Raw genomic sequence first — 17,317 nt, 5'->3', positions numbered from 1 at the left:
CAGAGTAAGCCATGCGCAGGTGAACTCAAAGACTGTCCATTCCCACCAGGATAAAATTGCTGATTTAGCCTCTTGCCGCCTAGGCTAGTGTCCATGGCTAATTCGACTTCATAAGCATGTCACCATGTTTTCCCATGGAGGCTGAGGTTAGAACAGCTTTATTCTCTGATTTCCTACCATGAGAGGGAGGAGAACAAAGAAGCTTAAAATTAAAGTGTTGCCAGGAAGAGCAGCACTCTTGACAACAGAATTCAGGAGTAGACGTGCAGATGCAACCGCACATAATAGCATCACGCTGCCAACCCCCTCACGTCTGAGACTGTCTGGGGTATGATTTCCTTTAAATGCTCCAACTCTACTAGGTATCAGCAAATGCAAGACAGTGGAAGTTGCTTGTTTAAGTCAGAATATAATGCTGTGGAGCCTCATGGGCTGAGGAAATGGTGAGTAAACCAATCTACAAAAAGGAAGTTGGTTATTTTTCTCAGTAGTGGTCAGGGTAAGACACTGTGATGAAAATGCAATACTCCACTCAGACTGTGAAGGACCAGATGAGGTGGTCTTACCCGGGGTTACCCAGCTGCTTCAGAGACGGTGTTTCCCAGCCTAGCCACACTGTCTCATACAGCAGGAAAAGCAGTTTGATCGTCTCCCATTGCTGTCCTGGCTCTTCCCTTAGCTTACACTCTGGGAGGGATAATTAAGCAGTTCTTTGAGACTTTGGCATGTCTGTGATGGCATGTGCTCTTTGTGCAGTGCAATCACACTAATTCTCCTGCTAAAATGCCTTCTGTACCAGTGAGGTCAGGACTAGAGGACCTGCAGTACATCCTCTTTGACAATATACATAACAGCCAGATCCTTTGTGGAACAATCCAGCTTGCAGATAGACATCTTACTTCTACCCCCTCAAAAAACATCTCTCTTTGAAATAAATAAAAAGCAACATACGAGAATTTCAAATGATGCTAGCTTTCCTTTGGGAGTGCCACTTCGGGCAGCACTTATTGTTTGTGTACCCATTTGTACCCACGAAATTTTGTTCCAGGAAGCAGTAAACAGCATCACTCATTACTTCAGCCTGTTTGACTTCACTGAGGCAGCATGGCACTCCAAGAAGCTGGCATCATTTCCCAGGAAATCTTTACACAACAGCAGGTTTTATGACCACCAGTGTACAGGAGAGAAGGAAGAAGACTACAACCAACATTGCTTTAGTGCTTGTGCTTTAGTTAATCCTTCCTTTCAGAAGTTGCTGGAGACTGTTGCCTGAGTCAGGATCTCCTCTGCTGGCTCAAATTGGACAGAAGGTTAGAGAATCATGATACGCTTCTTACATTTTAATCCAAATGTTTACACTTGTTATAATAAAATTAATAATAAGTTTACAACTTGCTATCTCAACCTGCAATAGAGCTTTCTTTAAGCAATAAGAGCTAGCTGGACACCCATACTCAAAGATGCTTTGACAAATTGGCACGTATTCAAAGTAGAGGATGCTGAAAGTGTTAGAGGCAAATCCGATGGTCAAATTCAACAAAGCTGCCTGAACTGAAACCAGTGGGGTTTGCCCATGCCTTCTGGGAGGTATAATGCAGAAGATCCAAAAATAGATTCCGAAAGCCCCAGGGTGCTCTAGTGAGTATCTCTAAGTGAGCTAACTCTTCAGCTTTCACCATTGTTTGGCTGTTTTCAACAGCTGAGGGAAAACTGAAAAGCAAAGTAGCATAAGAGTGGCTAACTGTAATAGCTGTCTCAAGGGGAGTGTGTCAAATGGGAAGGAATAGGAAGGAGACCTCCTTTAGTTAACAGAACTGCATTTCCCAACTCTGTAACTTTATACATCTGATCTAAATTTGCTCATTTGGTGCTGTCACTAAAAATAACATTCCTTTTTGTATCCCATTAGTGTGAAGCGGGAGAACATGCTGGGACACTATACATTTCTGCACCAGCTAGAAATCCTGCAAAAGGAAGCAGAAATATCAAAATTAAAAAATATCACACTTCCATCAGCATTGCCCCCACACATCAGAAGGGGAAATTGCAAAAGTGTTTTCCTCTTTTCATGTACCTCAGATGCCAACTACTTCCAATGTGTGTAAGCTATCCTGAGAGGCTGTGCCGTGCTTCAGTTGTTGAAAGCCCCAGCTTATACAGTGAGACTGTAGGTCTCTACAGTCCCCTACTTGCACAGAAGTCCAAGTGGAGGTTTATGTCCAAAGGGGCTAGTGGCCTTTTTTTCAGTGTGCTTCTATAAACATAAAGATCATAAACATCTTCTCTCTTGCATTCAGGCCTCCTCAGCTATTCTGAAGACAATAGTTCATCTATCCACCAGCTGCATTATGTCTGTGTGAGACACCATGGTTCTCACAAGTCTGAGTGAAACCCTGGCTGCTTTGAGGGACTTACCTATCCCCAGACTAGATATAATTTCAAGGTCTTGAAAGCTACTGGCTTCTAATATTGCTTGTGGCAGCTTCAGGGTGAAGGGCAGCAAATCTCTGTAAAAAGAAACACAGTGAAAAACCAACAAAAGAATAAACCCCACAATTGTTAGGAACTCCAGATTTTACCGTTGGTTTTAGTGATTGAATTGGTTCACAATTTCAGCCCTGTTCTCTAAAGTCCTGGACATTGTCAAAGGAAGATCTTACGGCCAGTAAGACATCATGGACATTGTGCCGGCCTGGGTTGCTCTGACTTCACAAAAGATCACCAGCTCCTGTGGCGATGCTTCATGCCGTGCCACTGGCTTAATCACTGTGCCTTGGCTTCCTCCTCTGAAAACAGCAGGAACACCTCTCATCTCAGGGGAGGCCACAAGGGTTGAAATAGCTTCCCATAAAAAGTGAGAAGTTGCAAATGGTAATTATTGTAATTAGAAAAGCCATTCTTTCTGGTGTGGAGGGGATTTGCAGTCCTTTTTCTTTCTGTTTACCCCTCTCTCCCCACCCTACTTCCTCTTTTAAAAATCAGTGTAAGTGTAAGGCACAGGGACACAGCAAGTCACAGTGGGGTTAGGGAAGGAAGACCCCTCCTGGGGAAGGGAAGCCCCTGGGTGAAGTGACTGACAATGATGAAGTACTGCATGATGCTGAGAAAACACACATATCCCTCTACACTCTGCTCTCAGGCTTCTGACTGCTTGGTTTCTTGAAAGATGCTGTATTTTTACTGAAAAGAAGATGCACTTTCTCAGAGGATGTTAGTTGGGTTTCACTGAAACACACCCTAAATCTCAAATAATTTAACAGAGCTCTTGGGCTCGCGGTGAACTGTTCAGGTTTCCCTCTTACCCCAATGACAATTTGCTAAACCTATTCCTACCTCAATTCCCATTCTAACAAGGACTAGAAAAGCCAGTAATAATAGTCCCTAAAAGGTAGCAAGGAATGGTGCAGGGTCATTTTACACATTAAAAATTTAACGAAATGTTCTGCAAGCTGCAGGAAATTATTTTAGAAAAAGCTGCCCTTGTGAGTAGGTGGTCTCTGCTACCAAACGCACACCCCAAAAATGCGTGTGACTGCAGACCTGGGGAGGACCGATCTGTTGACAGATGAATGCAGGGGGGCTATTTTTGCCCTTATTAACAGATACATATCTTACTGATGTATTGTGTACTCCATCGGTTCTCTGTGCACTGCTGAGCACTCTGTTGTCACATTGTTTGACGTAAACTGATGTGATCCCAGGATTATTTTTTTTCATGGCAGATATCAGGTTTAAAAGAGGAAGAGGGTCCATGGACCTTCTGCTTTCTTTGTTTGTTATTGTCATATGCATGAGTAGTTCCCTTCTATTTTTTTTTTTTTGGTAGAAAAATACATCTAAAAATCAGGAAACATGAAGACATTACCCTAATAGAAAACAATCTGGTTTTATTCATGGGGCAGCAGCTTACAGAGAAGCCACTGTCACCTGTTACCTACAGGTGTTATTTTTGTGATCTAAGGTAATCTAGCCAGGCCAAACTTTCTTTTGAGAAGAGCCTGTCAGCCCTGATAAGCTGTTTCCAGCTATTTATAGATGACTGTTTACTACATCCCTGAGAACAGGCCTCTCCACTCACCATCACGGAGAGCTCCTGCAAGCTGCCAGCAAATGGTAGGTCAGCGCCCAAGCAATCTTTTCATTACCTGCTTCTCAGAAAATTATTCCCTATTTACCTTGTCTTTTGACAGTGACCTGAGAAATCACACGAACCATCTGAATGTCTATTTGACACTCAGAAGTAACATCTATAACAGGAACTAACAGAAAAGCTTTTCTTTCTTTCACTTAAGCCATGATCCTTTCTGCAGGAAAGCAGAAGCAAGCAGATTTTCCCTCCCACCAGCCATTTGACTAGAAATGCCCAATTCTTGTTTGCATTTGGGCTATTCTTTGCTCCTTTGGTAAGACAGAAATCTTTTGAACTCAGCTGGCTGCAGAAACAGCCCCCAAAATAGCGCGAGTCTTACTGGCCTGGTAAGCTGCAGTACGCTGTATCATACCATAGATAGACCGCTCCTATTCTGTGACCTAACCAAGTCACTAACACGACTGCCTTGTAAACATATCCTGAATCTGCTTTCCCCTCTTAAATGGAAATAACTACTTTAAGAGTCATCTAAGTTTATATAGGGGAGGTCAAAAGTTTACATCCAACTCAAAACCAGGCCTGCTGCAGCAGGAATGGGTTAAGTAGGTTGTGGAGGTATCGCTGCAGTGTGTTTAGCATAAACACACAGATTAGAGGAGACTGCAGACACACAGGTTTAATTACACAGAGGGACTCATCAGCTGCTGATCAAACCTTGCTCTAATGAAAATGACCTTACAGGTCTTTCCCATCTCTGTGTCCACTGCATTTGGTATTTCTGTGCTGAGCAAACAACCAAGGTCTGTTCTTTTTCGCTTTATTTTATTTTTAAATTTTGGCTAAAGAGCAGAAATTGTTTCAGGACTACTCTCCTTCACAGATTCCCTGTAGGTGACTAAGTACTCTGAGTCTCCCGCAGACAGCTCTGCTAGCAGGTTTGCTAAGTCACTGCCAGGTGTGCGTGGATCCTTAAAGCTGCTTTTGATAAGAGATGGTTAATCCAGGAACCTTTTTCCTCCCTGCCCTGCTAGCTCCAGTCCTGTGCCTCGGTCCTTCGTGGGTGCAGCCCTACAGCCCTTCCTCAGACAAAGCTTCCAGCTTCAGGGACAGCTGTGGTTATGGTGTGCCTGGCTAGAAACTGGGTGATCTGGCCCCATCATAGATACTAGCATCTGAAATACCTCCTGGTCTGGCAGGATAGAGGAAACTGGAGGCAACAGCTGGGGCTGTGCAGTGACTGGATACTGGGGAAAGGCAGTCCAGAGGGGGCCTGTTGCGACAAGACAAGGGGGAATTGCTTTAAACTAAAGGGGGGTAGATACAGACTAGATATAAGGAAGAAATTTTTTACGCTGAGGGTGGTGAAGCACTGGCACAGGTTGCCCAGAGAGGTGGTAGATGCCCCATCCCTGGAAACATTCAAGGTCAGGTTGGACGGGGCTGTGAGCAACCTGATCTAGTTGAAGATGTCCCTGCCCACTGCAGGGGGGTTAAACTAGATGACCTTTAGAGGTCCCTTCCAACACAAACTATTGTATGATTCCATGATTCTATGAAAGCAAAGCATTGCTTCCCCTCCATGGAAGCAATGAATCCAACTCACCTACTGACGCAGTAGAAGGCAACCAGTTTGAAGACATCTTCAAATACAAGGACAGATCCTTCCAGGTACAGGACTGATGAAAAACAAAAAAGACAGTCAGCAACTGTTTTCTTTGAGCTGTATGGTAAAAAAAGGCTGGTGGGTTTGGCTCACACATCTTGTATTCTGTGATTGTCCAGTATTTGCATGGACTAATATGATGAAGCATAAAGAACTGGCTTCAGATGGCCAAAACACAATGAGATTCTTCAGGGAAACACTAGAGAAGAAATTTCTCAGCCAGGCCTTCTGAATGGTTAGCTCCAGATATCAGTGTTGTGACAGTAATAGAAACAATGGGAAGAAAAAAACCCCAGGTCACAGCCAAAGGGTTCGTTACAAGCCCATCTGTCTCTAAGGATGTGCAGATCCGCAATATGTATGGGGCTGACCTTGTGAGTCTCCGTGCTGGAATCTGGTGTGGTCTGGATGGACAAAGCACTTTGAAGTAAAAAAAATAGGAATTACTATTTCATTACTATGTGTGTGGGCTCTGACCTGGGTCACGCAGGCAGTGTGAGCACAGCCTATTTGTGTCTCCCCTGTCTTCTCCCTCCCATTGTGTTATACAGCAACAGTACTTTCCTTTAAGTGGCAAAATACAATCTACACCACATTGCAGAGTTCTTCAAGATGACCTCCTTTATAACAGCATGCTATGACATTGTGTAGTCCAAATCTCACGTTATTTTAGAGCTTTTGGCTGCTAAGCTAGAAAAAATTCACTGGCTGGTGGAGAAAATTTCACATTGACCGATAATGCAAGGCAGAGGGAGAAAGAGATGGATCTGCAGGAGAGAGGTCTCCATCTTTGCTTCTGCTTTATAGTCTCACAAATTGTCTGTGCACGTATGTACACAACACACTATCACAAAGAGAGACTGACAAGTTTAAGGAAATCTGTGTTGGTTTCTCAAAAATGCCTCTTACTGGTGGTGGAGAACTGGAGCCCCAGAGCTGCATTGTTCCTGCCACAGGAGCATGCCGGGAGTCCTCGGGGAGCAGTACCAGCTCAAACCCACATAGCGGTGCCCGCAGCCACTCTGCATCTTCCTTCACTCTGTTTTCTAGGCCACAGTTCAGAGCTGCGGACACGAAGCTCAGCTATCATGATTCAGCTTCCTCGGTCTGCCATGATTCACGGCCCTGTGAAACGTCTCCAGCTCCTTGCCCTGCCTGCCTGGTTATTAGTTCCCTTACAAAGCAGGGCCTCCAGCAGCTGCCGGAGGGAGACATCCGCCTGGCTCTCCTCTCCCCCAGCTCCATGCACTGGCTCTTGTTCTCCAGCCAGCAGAGAATCCCATTGGAAGGAAATGCTCAAGCTTGTCTCTTGTTCAGCTTCGCAGTTCATTCCCCAAACAAGGCATTTGCTCCTTTTAATTCTCCCTTTGTCCTAGCCCAGGCCCTGCAGGTTGCTATTTTGGGCTGAATACACCAATGTAGGCATTTTTTAAAGAGGCAAAGGCCATGTAATTCTCAGAAGTCATTCCTAACCTCAGTTTGTGTTGGATCAGCACGAACAGATCAACCTCAGTGTGCGCACTGATACCAGACTGCAATGTGGAGTTTAAAACATACTTTGAGCAAAACAATCCCTTTCCCTCACTTTTCTCCTACAACTGGAAAAATAAATATTCAGCAAGTTTTTTCTTTTTCCTTAATAAGAATCATGTTTCAGTCAGGGATTTTCATTAAACATCTACCATGAACTATTTCTATAGTTTGCAATCCACCTGCTTCACAGCTCTGACACAGGAAACAAAAATAAAGACAAAACCCAGTGCTGTTCCAGAGAATTAACCAAAACCCAAGAGTCTGAACTCACTCAAATCTCCAGCAATTAAATAAAGCCCTTTGTGCGGATGACGGTTTTAAGGACTTTTTTTTCTGTTAAGAACCACATGTTCACTTTGGCATCCCGAGTTGCAGGTGTACGTAGGAGAGCAGGCTGCACCTGTACATGTTTACAGACATGAGCAGACCGCTTGGATTGGGATTAATGATTGTTTCTGTGCCAGGAAGCTCTGCCACTTGGGAGCTTGAATTTTAGACAAAAGAATATTAGTTCGAGCCCCTCAGTGTCAGGAGTATCCACATAGAAGTGCCTTGTCACCATACAACTCCTCCTCCTCCCATATATAGTTACATAGCATAAAACACCACAAATCACCAGGAATTATATAGCTAAAGCTATAGGTACAAAAGCTGCTGGAGCTTAAGGACGGGAGTTTTCAGCAGGTCGTATATAGAAACTGGACTGTCCCTGGTCTGCTCTGAGAGGTCACAGAAGGTAACAAAATCAAGTGTATCTGTCAGCAGGCTGGAATTCATCATAGAGAGACCCACAGCTCTGCTGGGACATTTTTGGGTGGCCTGTAAACAAATAAGAATAGAAAAACTTTGCTTTAGATGGATCATTACTGAAGATACTAGCACCATCAGGACCAATACTCTGCCCAAAATTTATTCTGAACAGTGACGGTGTCAAGCAACCTGCGCAGGGCTACCGCAGCCACTGGGACCTGTTCCCAGCACAGCACCCATGGGGAAAGCCTTGCAATCTCCTGTGCAAAAGGTTTTCCTTGGGAAAAACTGTAACGCTTTTTCCTTAACCTGTTTTTATCTAGACACCTGCTGACCACTAGCAGGCATCACTGATAAGCGGTGCTTCCTGACCACTTTGCTGTCGGGCGGCAGATGATGGGTTCAGTATAGGAACAACTCTTGTGGGAATGGTTGTCATTCGCTTGTGGAGACCATTAAGTGGGTCCTGCTGCATGTTTCTGATTCTTGGAAAGATGCAGAAAATAGCAAGTTTGTACAGCTGAAAGGGCTCTGCTGACTGTTGGGGACAACGTATCTCTCCCCCAGTGCCATTACTGCCCTCAAGGCACCCTGCTCTGAGAGGACAGTCAGGAAGAGGTGGTTTTGTCTGGCTGTGGATGTGCTGTGGGTAGCTGGGGACATTTCACTGACACGAGCACTGCTGCTCAGAGAGGGATCATGATGTTGCCATTTATAGGAACTCATGACTTTTGCAAAAGCTACAAGCAGACACTTTTCTGCCAGACTGCTGTAATCCTGCTGAAAACTGCAGAGACAAAATTCACCCTTCTCGGGCTCATAAAAATACACCCAGGGCACCTGAAGAGGAAGAAAATCTCTACATCTCACCAGAACAGTGTCAGGATGTCAAGAATATGATCAAAAGCAACAGCAAAAATAGGCTGGGTTCTGTGAGCCAAACATATCGCCACAGCATATTGAGTTTTACCTAATATTTAGAAGCCCACAGAAAAAAAGCCACCTTCAGGAAATAAAAGGGGAAATGTGTAGATCAATGGGCAATTTGAGCAGTGTGAAACAAAGATATCAGAATTAATTGAAAAAATTTTTATGGGCGATGGAAGCATTAATAACATGAATTAGTGGTTCACTGTTGATCATACTCTGTTTTGTGTCCTTTGTGCAACTCAATAAGTGAACAGGACATGGCCAGGTTATGAACTACTATAAGTATTTATGATTGTCTCACCTTTCCCTTTACTACACCAACATGCTCTGAAGAGTGTCATCTTTAGGCACTGACTGGAATCTGTCTTCATATTTCCTTTACTCTTTAGATCTCCCCATCATTTCTCCATCCAGATGCTGATGTTTTTGAGTCACACTGCCCCTGGGCATTCTGCCTTCCTTTCCTCTTTGATATTTCCCTGCAGAATTGTGTTTGCTAGTCCTGTTGTTCTGGTCACATGGACAAACCACCCCAATTTCCATCTTCTTACTGCTTACATAGGCTCACGGGACCCAATTACTTCAGCTTTTTCTCTAATGGCACCGGTAGTCCTATTCACTGTTTTTGATATCTGTGTAATCCTTCAGAGACATCTGAATTCAAAGATATGAATTCCTTATTCTGCAGCAGTTGTGTTGATAGAGGACTACTGAGAACACAACCATATCCAGAAGTCCTGCTTGGATGTGCTTGAGATGCTCTTATCTTTCCAGATTCTGGCAAACTGTGAGATTTGTCATCATGGGAGTGATTCCACTTTTCTATTTCTATTTTAAGATTTAAGATTATAACTCCACAGTCTCCTAACCAGACCTCTCATTGGTGTTTCCTTCCTTTGATATAAATCTCTGGCTTGATACCACAGTTGCCATGTCCTTGCTTGCACTGACCTTTGCAGTATGCAGCACTGGCCAGCTTTGCTGTTGTTCTGCTACACTCAGCCCTTTGCTAGCTATGAAGGTGGGATGACTCCAAGGTGGAGGTTACTGACTGTCCTACTTCCAGATGCTGATGTTCCTAGCTGTTGCATGGGCCAGGTTAGCAGTTTCCTGCCGCTGGGGAATGAGCCCTGGGTATTGTAATAGAGGACTGCAGTGACTACTGTAACCCCGGTGCTGAGGGTGTTGCGTTTGGCACAATACACTGCGCTTGTTGTACCTGCCGTGCTCTACAGAGATGCGTGAAAGCGTGATGTAATTCCTTCAGGTTATTGCTTCAGTTCCCTGAGCACGTGCAAATCTCCTTCTGGCCCTTATTCATGCACTAGGCTAGTGGTGGTATTAAAAGAAAGAGCTTTAGCTGGATGTAGGAAAATTTGTATAACCTTGGTAAAAGTCCTTGGGTGTTTACAGTGTCTTTCTGCAAAAGCTTTGTTTGAAAGTTCCAAGTATCTGTCCCTGACATTGTTGTATTACTTTTTGATGACTTTCTGGACGGTCTGTATGACCTTCAAGTGCTACGTTCTTGTAAAACACTGTCATTGTTTATCTGTTTTCTCTTCTCAAGGCCTTTTTATTTCTTCTGTAATCTGCTGCCTCTGGTTCTTCCATCTGATGTCTAAGCTGTAGCTTCCTTTTTGGTTGCACAGTTCTAGACTGTCTTGGGCAACCCAGGTCTGTTTTGTCTTTCTTGTCTTTCCTAGTGATTCTTTCATGAAACTGTCAGTTGTTTCTATTTTTTCCTCTCATCAAGGAAGGGCAGAAACTTCCTTGGTTTGGACTTCTGCCAGAGTCTTCTGTTGTGCATCCAACTCATGTTTTCTCACAGGATTTAAATTTTATGGTTTCCTACAAAGTTTAATCTTTCTGGCCATGATGAAAAAAAATCACTGCTGGTGGCAGTTCCTGGGAAATTGAAACTAATGAATTATGAAAGTGATAAAGTGTTAATGAGCTTGGGTCTAGAGTGTAAGAGAAATCTATTTTTAAACTATGTTTTTCACAAAATACAATTGTATTGTGCAGAATGAAATTAATGCCATTAAAGAAGATGCCAAACACAGGCTTTTGCACTCTTCTCAGGCTGGGCTTGAGTAGACGGGACACTTGGTAGAGCTGACTGTTTTCCTGTGCACCATGACCATATCCTGGTGCTAAGAAAAAGGACCGTCCTCACATCTAACAGCCACAGGGATCTTGGCCGCTCCACTGTACTTTGGCTCATCCACATTCACCCAAGGAGATGGGCAGCGCCTTGGTGTCCACTTAGATTTTATGCCTTTAGTTCAGAATAAAATCCTGCTGCTGCCTGGTCTTGCCTCTGCTGCAGGATGCTCGAGCAGATATGTGTTACACTCATTTCGCTGCCCTGTTTCCTCCTTATTGTGATTAGTGTTTCAGCAGGGGTTGAGAGGGTGGCTCTCAAGGGTACTTCAAGCACAGCTAACCCAGCTAAAAGAAAAGTGTCATAGCTCCTCACTGCTTTCCTTACAGGTATCCATGTGAACAGTCCCGGCAGGCCCATGGGCACTGCCAACCATTTCAGGGGTTAAGAGCAGAGCACAGTCTGGTGAATGACTGTTCGGTTTCAAAGCACTTGCCTTCCTTGTCAGATCCTCACCCCGCATCCCCTTTTCAGTGCTTGAATAAACACCTTAAAGTCTGTGGAAATTCCATACCTGGTTTGCACTGTTTCTTCAGCCAGAGGCTGGGGAGATCCAGGACTTCTTCCCAGGACCAGATGGCAACATGAGGTTTAGCTGGAGTTTTAGATGTAGCCACGCAGGGTCTGTTTTCTTGCTCTCACACAGCAGGGATGAGGGGGAAAACGTGGCCTTTCAGAAATGTTGAGGACTGAGAGGGCTCCCAAGGACACCAAGGGGAGTAGGGTGACACATTCGATTGGCACGGTCCCTGCTGTAAGCAGCTGAGCACTGTGGGATCGCTGCTGAAGAAGTCACATTTTCACAGGTAATTCAGCATCCACCCATACATGGTGGACAACTATGGCTGACAAGACAAACTGAATATAGATACTTGCAAGTTGCCCTCAGAAGGCAGATTTCTTTGGTAAAACTTTGTGAAGTAAATGAAGCTTTCAGATATATAAAGGGGCTCCCCTGTGCCTCATGTAATAGGAAAGGACACTATGATTTGAAATTCAGGGGGTTTAGTTCTTAGCAACAATTTCCAGGTCATATAGATAATCATGAGAATCAATCCTTATGTGAAAAATATATGTTATCATACAGATGATATTATTAAGAACCATTTTTTTCCATTTACTTTGGAGAAAAGTTTATTTCTCTGGCTCTGAGATACATCATGAAATAATGTGAGTTAATCATATAGAAAAAGGAAGCCGGTTTATTTCTCTGGCTCTGAGACACCTCATGAAATAATATGAGGTTAATCATATAGAAAAAGGAAGTTTTCTGAGCATTTTAAGGGAAGCCATCCAGTACTCAGAACCACATTCTGCGTGAGAGACTTCCAGGAAGAAAGACCACACTTTCCAAAGGTGAGTGATGAAAGGGACTAACCCACTCTGAAATGGCAGAGGTCAATGGGGTGGACAATAAAAGGAAAAAATGGTATTTCTGCTTCTGAGAGCTGCAATCCCACCTAGCTGCCAACCTCGTGGAAGAAGGTCTTCTGATTCCCACTCTTCTGAGTGGGATAGATTGCACGCTCACTGACTTTGAAGGTCCAACTCAAAGGTCAAAGTATGAGGTCCTTACTGCCCTCATTTTACTTTGAGCAGTATCTTATTCTTTACCTCATTTACAAGTCTAAACTCTTGTTTATTATGCTCTTTAAGATCTTTAGATAGCAAACACTGTCCAAGGGCAAAAATTATAATTTGTTCCAGTTCAGCCACTGAGACAAGGGCACTGGTATTATGGGTCCTGATTTAGAGTAGCTGTTTTAAAACTAGTAAGCTTTTTGGGTTATGTTCAAGGTACTAAGCAGAGTAGGATGAGACAATATTATCCTAGAACAGCACACATAGTCTCTAGCTCTGATTACATGCAGATTTTGCATTATGCCTCTTGGGAGTGAAAAATAAGGCAAAAAAAAAAGCCAAAGTGAGGATTAACAAAGCTAACAAGACCCTTGTCTTGAGGGCTTCTTTCCAACAGGCTTTCCCTACAATCCTATCAGTTTAAAGCCTAAAGTAAAAATGAAAATGTCTGCCTTGAGAGAGGTGAGGTAACTCTTCAGGATGAGAGTTTAAAAAAAAAAGAAAAAAACCCCACCTGCTATAAGCAACTAGAATGTTTCCAAAACAACTTGTAAACCACATAAAAACCTGGCACTGCTACATCTTGAAAAAGCAGCTGCACAAGGGTCTTATGTTTTAAAAGTGTTTTATGTTTTAAAATAAGCAGTGTGTCAAAGCGATGTGGAACTCAGTTCAAACGAGCGGGACTTGGTGAGACTTTCTGCTCTCCTTGTGCACACCTGCATTTAGAAGAGGAATGCTGAACTTGCACAACAGGCTATAAACTGTGTCCTCATACCATGTTTTACAATATCCCCCAAGCCCTCAGTCGCTGTTCTTGCCAAACCAAGACTCTGGGCTCCTACTTCAGAGTAGTCTCCTGAGTGGGAACTCCTTGACACTAACTCTATTTTCAGGGTTAATAACGATGGGGATAATGGAGAACCCATCCTTGCCAGGCAGACTAACCTTGGGAAGATGTCTAGGTTAGACATCCTCAGGGGACTAGAAATCATTCAGTCTCTATCTCCAATCAAACCACAGACGGTAGACCAGGCAATTATTATGTCTCCTGTGTCCTTATAACAGCCCACGCAGAGGTGGCCTTTGGCCTTGCATTGCCTGTGGAGGCAGATGAGATCCAGCAGAAGGCAACAGCAAAACAGCACTCCTTGAGCTGGAGGCCAAGGCTGGGGCAGAGCCGCCCAGTTCTCTCACGCCATGGGGTGGACTTGCTCAATTATAGGTTTTTCATGCCAAGAAGCTGCGTAGGTGATGGTAGACTTTTCTCGCTAATGAGAAACATGCATAAACAGGGGAAATTAGCCCATGCTGAGCCCTGGCTGGTGCAGGCAGATTGTTATCTGTGTCTGAGCGAAGCTAATCTGAAGATAACTAGGGTAGCTCTACATCTTCAGAGCTGTCACACAGACACACCATCGACAGCAACAGGAACCGCTTTAAAAGATAACATTCGTCTATCTACTCTCCTTAACAGCAAGGTGTCTACCACACTGAACAGGAATCATTTATTACGGGAAAATAGGATACTATCCTGCATGCCCAGAGGCCTTCTTATATGCAATTAAACTGCTTAAAATTTGAAGCTTAAGGTTAACTACATATTCAGCCTTTCCAGCCTTCCCTGCTAAAAATATACAAACTTTTATTCATCGACTGGCTAATCCTTGAAAAAAGTAGTCTTGGACAAGTTCTGCTGCTGAAATGTATGATTTGCTTAATTGAGATGGAATTAGGGAATCAGCCATTTTTGGTGAGAGAAGGGAAGAGGGATCTTCTCTCCCAAGGGCTTTCATAACTCTGTTGTTATTTTTTCCAGCACATTTCTGTTTTTTTCAGGCTAGTCAGGCTCAGAGCTGACAACAGTTTCTTACTTTGCCTCAATCACACACTCCATCACGCAACAATAAAGGAAAACATTCCTCTGAAGTAAACTGGAAAAATCGGTTTCCCTCACAGTATGGCAGTGGAGTTGCCTGTCAGGGTATACAGAAAGCATGCAAAAGAAGTCTGAATGGTAGGATTGGTACCTCAGTGCTGAACAAAGTCAAGTGCTCAGCAGGAAAAGGGCCCCTCTGCAGCCTGGTAAATACAGCGCTGGCCAGGACCTGGGCTTGTTCAGGGCCGGTGGTGCGTGGCTGGCCGAGCCCCTTCAGCAACCTGTGCCTCAGCTCTCAGTCTATAAAATGGGTGCAATGACACCGACTTCCTTGGGAAAATTCAGCTGAATTCAGCTTGGCAGGGAGGGGAAGAGGCAGCTCCTCAGCACGCTGCCAGCAATGCTCTGCCTCAAGGAGGTTGGCTGCCATGGAGCAATTTGGCCGCAGTTTTGCACCAACCTCCCATCCATCCTGGCAGTGCTTGCCCCCTGCCTGCAGCCTCCTCTCCTTGCACCATGGGGCAGCTCTGCTGGGCTCCTGCCTCCATGGGCAGCCTCCTTTCGGCTTTGCCCAGAGCATCTTGGACGCTCATGCAGTCATCCAGCACTACAGGATGTGACCCCACCCTTGGCTGCCTATTGCCTCTCTCCACGCTGTTCCCAGACCTCTGTCTCCAGTCTGCCCACCCACCCTTCCCAAAGTCACCAGCCACCCCTCCACCCCCATATCACTTTCTTCTCTTTTCCAGGCTTTATTTCACATAACCCAGCACATGGCAGAACCTCAAAGGAAGGATCACCCCACCACACCATCCTGCTTTCATGTCCCCACACCTGCACTGCTCACTCCTTCCCAGCCATAACCTGCATGTGGGAGAGTAAGACAGGGACCAGAGGGGCATGAGGGCATGGACACATGTGGCCGGCAGATGAGGGATGGCGAGAGCCCGTCTCGTGTCAGCAGTGTCAGCACAAAGTTACAGCCTGAACTCACCTAAAACCTGGCTCCTGCCTCTCCTAGGGACAGTGCCCACACCCTTTTCCATCTACTTTACTTGTGCTTATGAGGCTGCAGTACCCTAACTACTAGTTACTGGGACTACTGATGTTTTTGCCTTATTGTCCTGGTTTCGGCAGGGACAGAGTTAATTTCCTTTCTAGTAGCTGGTACAGTGTTTTGGATTTAGGATGAGAACAAAGTTGATAATGCACCGATGTTTTAGTTGTTGCTAGGTAATGCTTAGACTAGCCAAGGACTTTTTAGTTTTCCATGCTCTACCGACTGAGAAGGCTGGAGGTGCACAAGAAGCTGGGAGGGGGCACAGCCAAACTGGCCAAAGGGACATTCCATACCATGTGACGTCATGCTCAGTACATAAACTGGGGAAAGCTGGCCGGGGGGGGCCGCTGCTCGGGGACTGGCTGGGCATCGGTCGGCGGGTGGTGAGCAATTGCACTGTGCATCACTTGCTTTGTGTATTATTATTATTATCATATTATTATTATTATTATCATTTTATTTCAATTATTAAACTGTTTTTATCTCAACCCACGAGTTTTCCTAACTTGTGCTCTTCCAATTCTCTCCCCCATCCCACTGGGTGGGGGGAGTGAGCGAGTGGCTGCGTGGTGCTTAGTTGCCGACTGAGATTAAACCACGACACTTATATATACTTTTATATATATATTCAGTAAAATCATATTCTATAGTAAACCTGAAGTTGAAGATGCTTAATGATCTTCCTGGCTGGTAGACAAGTCTCCAGGACGGTTCATGAGGTGGTTGCCAAGGCAGTCCCCTCTTTGTCTGCTTTATTGCTGAATAGCAGCATGGGGTATCAAAAAAACCCACCCAAACCTTGATCTTTTCACTCTGTAATGTCAGTTTTAGCCTCTCATCTATTCAGAGGAAATCAGAACTATAAATAGTCCTACCCTGCTTTTCATGCCTTAGTTTACAGTATTAAGAACTCTTCTTTCCGGTGTTGAAAGCTGCAGGGTTTCCACTCAAGAAGGCCAACCATTTCAGTTAAAGTGACCATTTAAAAAAGAACTTTTGTACCATTACAGTGATAACAGAAGTAACCGAATGTACTTTCTGATGGGCCCTTCTGCCTGCCCTCTGATGAGCCAGAGGCTGCCTCGAGAGGTTCGACTTGAGAAGGGTGGGATGTACATTTACTCCTCGGATTGTCCTAATCCAACTGAAAAGTCTCCTTAGCACCTCTGCAAAAACAGTCCAGGAGCCTTGCAGTGCTATTAACTCCACATGATGAAGTCTATCTCAGCCCGCAGCAAGCTCAGCTCTGCAATATGCGGAGGGGCATATAATTGCATCTATAGGGTATTACCGGGCCTTTTCAAACACGTTGAGATACCTCATATGAGTTAATTCAACTGGAAATCTGCACTGGTTAAATAGATTAAGCACATTCTTTCCCCCGTACACAAGGTATCTACCAAAGAAAGGAAGGTTATGTTTTTTGGGGAGATCACAGGTGAGACACTAACCCAGCAAATATTTATGTTTTATTTTTTTTTTCACTACCACCCCTCTGTAAATCTTAGCAGTATTTCTCCCAGAACCTGGGTCTCAGAGAATGGGAACTGCTTTTGTTGCTCTGCTGAGACACCCCTTCTGAGAACTGCCATCTGCCCTGAGCTTGCCCACAGACTGACTCAGTCTCACTGGCTGGTTCCCTCTCATGGGATCACTCAGGCTGGCAG

The 17,317-nt window shown here is 44.5% G+C and overlaps 1 protein-coding gene across 1 annotated transcript in view; it reads right to left on the bottom strand.

Moving 5' to 3' along the window:
• RIN3 (Ras and Rab interactor 3) overlaps positions 1 to 17,317 on the bottom strand; it is a 70,121-nt gene that overhangs the window by 21,217 nt on the left and 31,587 nt on the right. The window contains exons 4-5 of the mRNA XM_076345321.1: positions 5,694 to 5,766; positions 2,416 to 2,507 (exon numbers count right to left, since the gene is read on the bottom strand). Of these exons, the coding sequence (XP_076201436.1) occupies positions 2,416 to 2,507; positions 5,694 to 5,766 (165 nt within the window). The remainder of the gene's footprint in view (positions 1 to 2,415; positions 2,508 to 5,693; positions 5,767 to 17,317) is intronic.

This window comes from Aptenodytes patagonicus, chromosome 7 (genome assembly GCF_965638725.1).
Source record: "Aptenodytes patagonicus chromosome 7, bAptPat1.pri.cur, whole genome shotgun sequence".
Lineage (NCBI taxonomy): Eukaryota > Metazoa > Chordata > Aves > Sphenisciformes > Spheniscidae > Aptenodytes > Aptenodytes patagonicus.
This window is presented reverse-complemented; position numbering and strand designations above follow the sequence as displayed.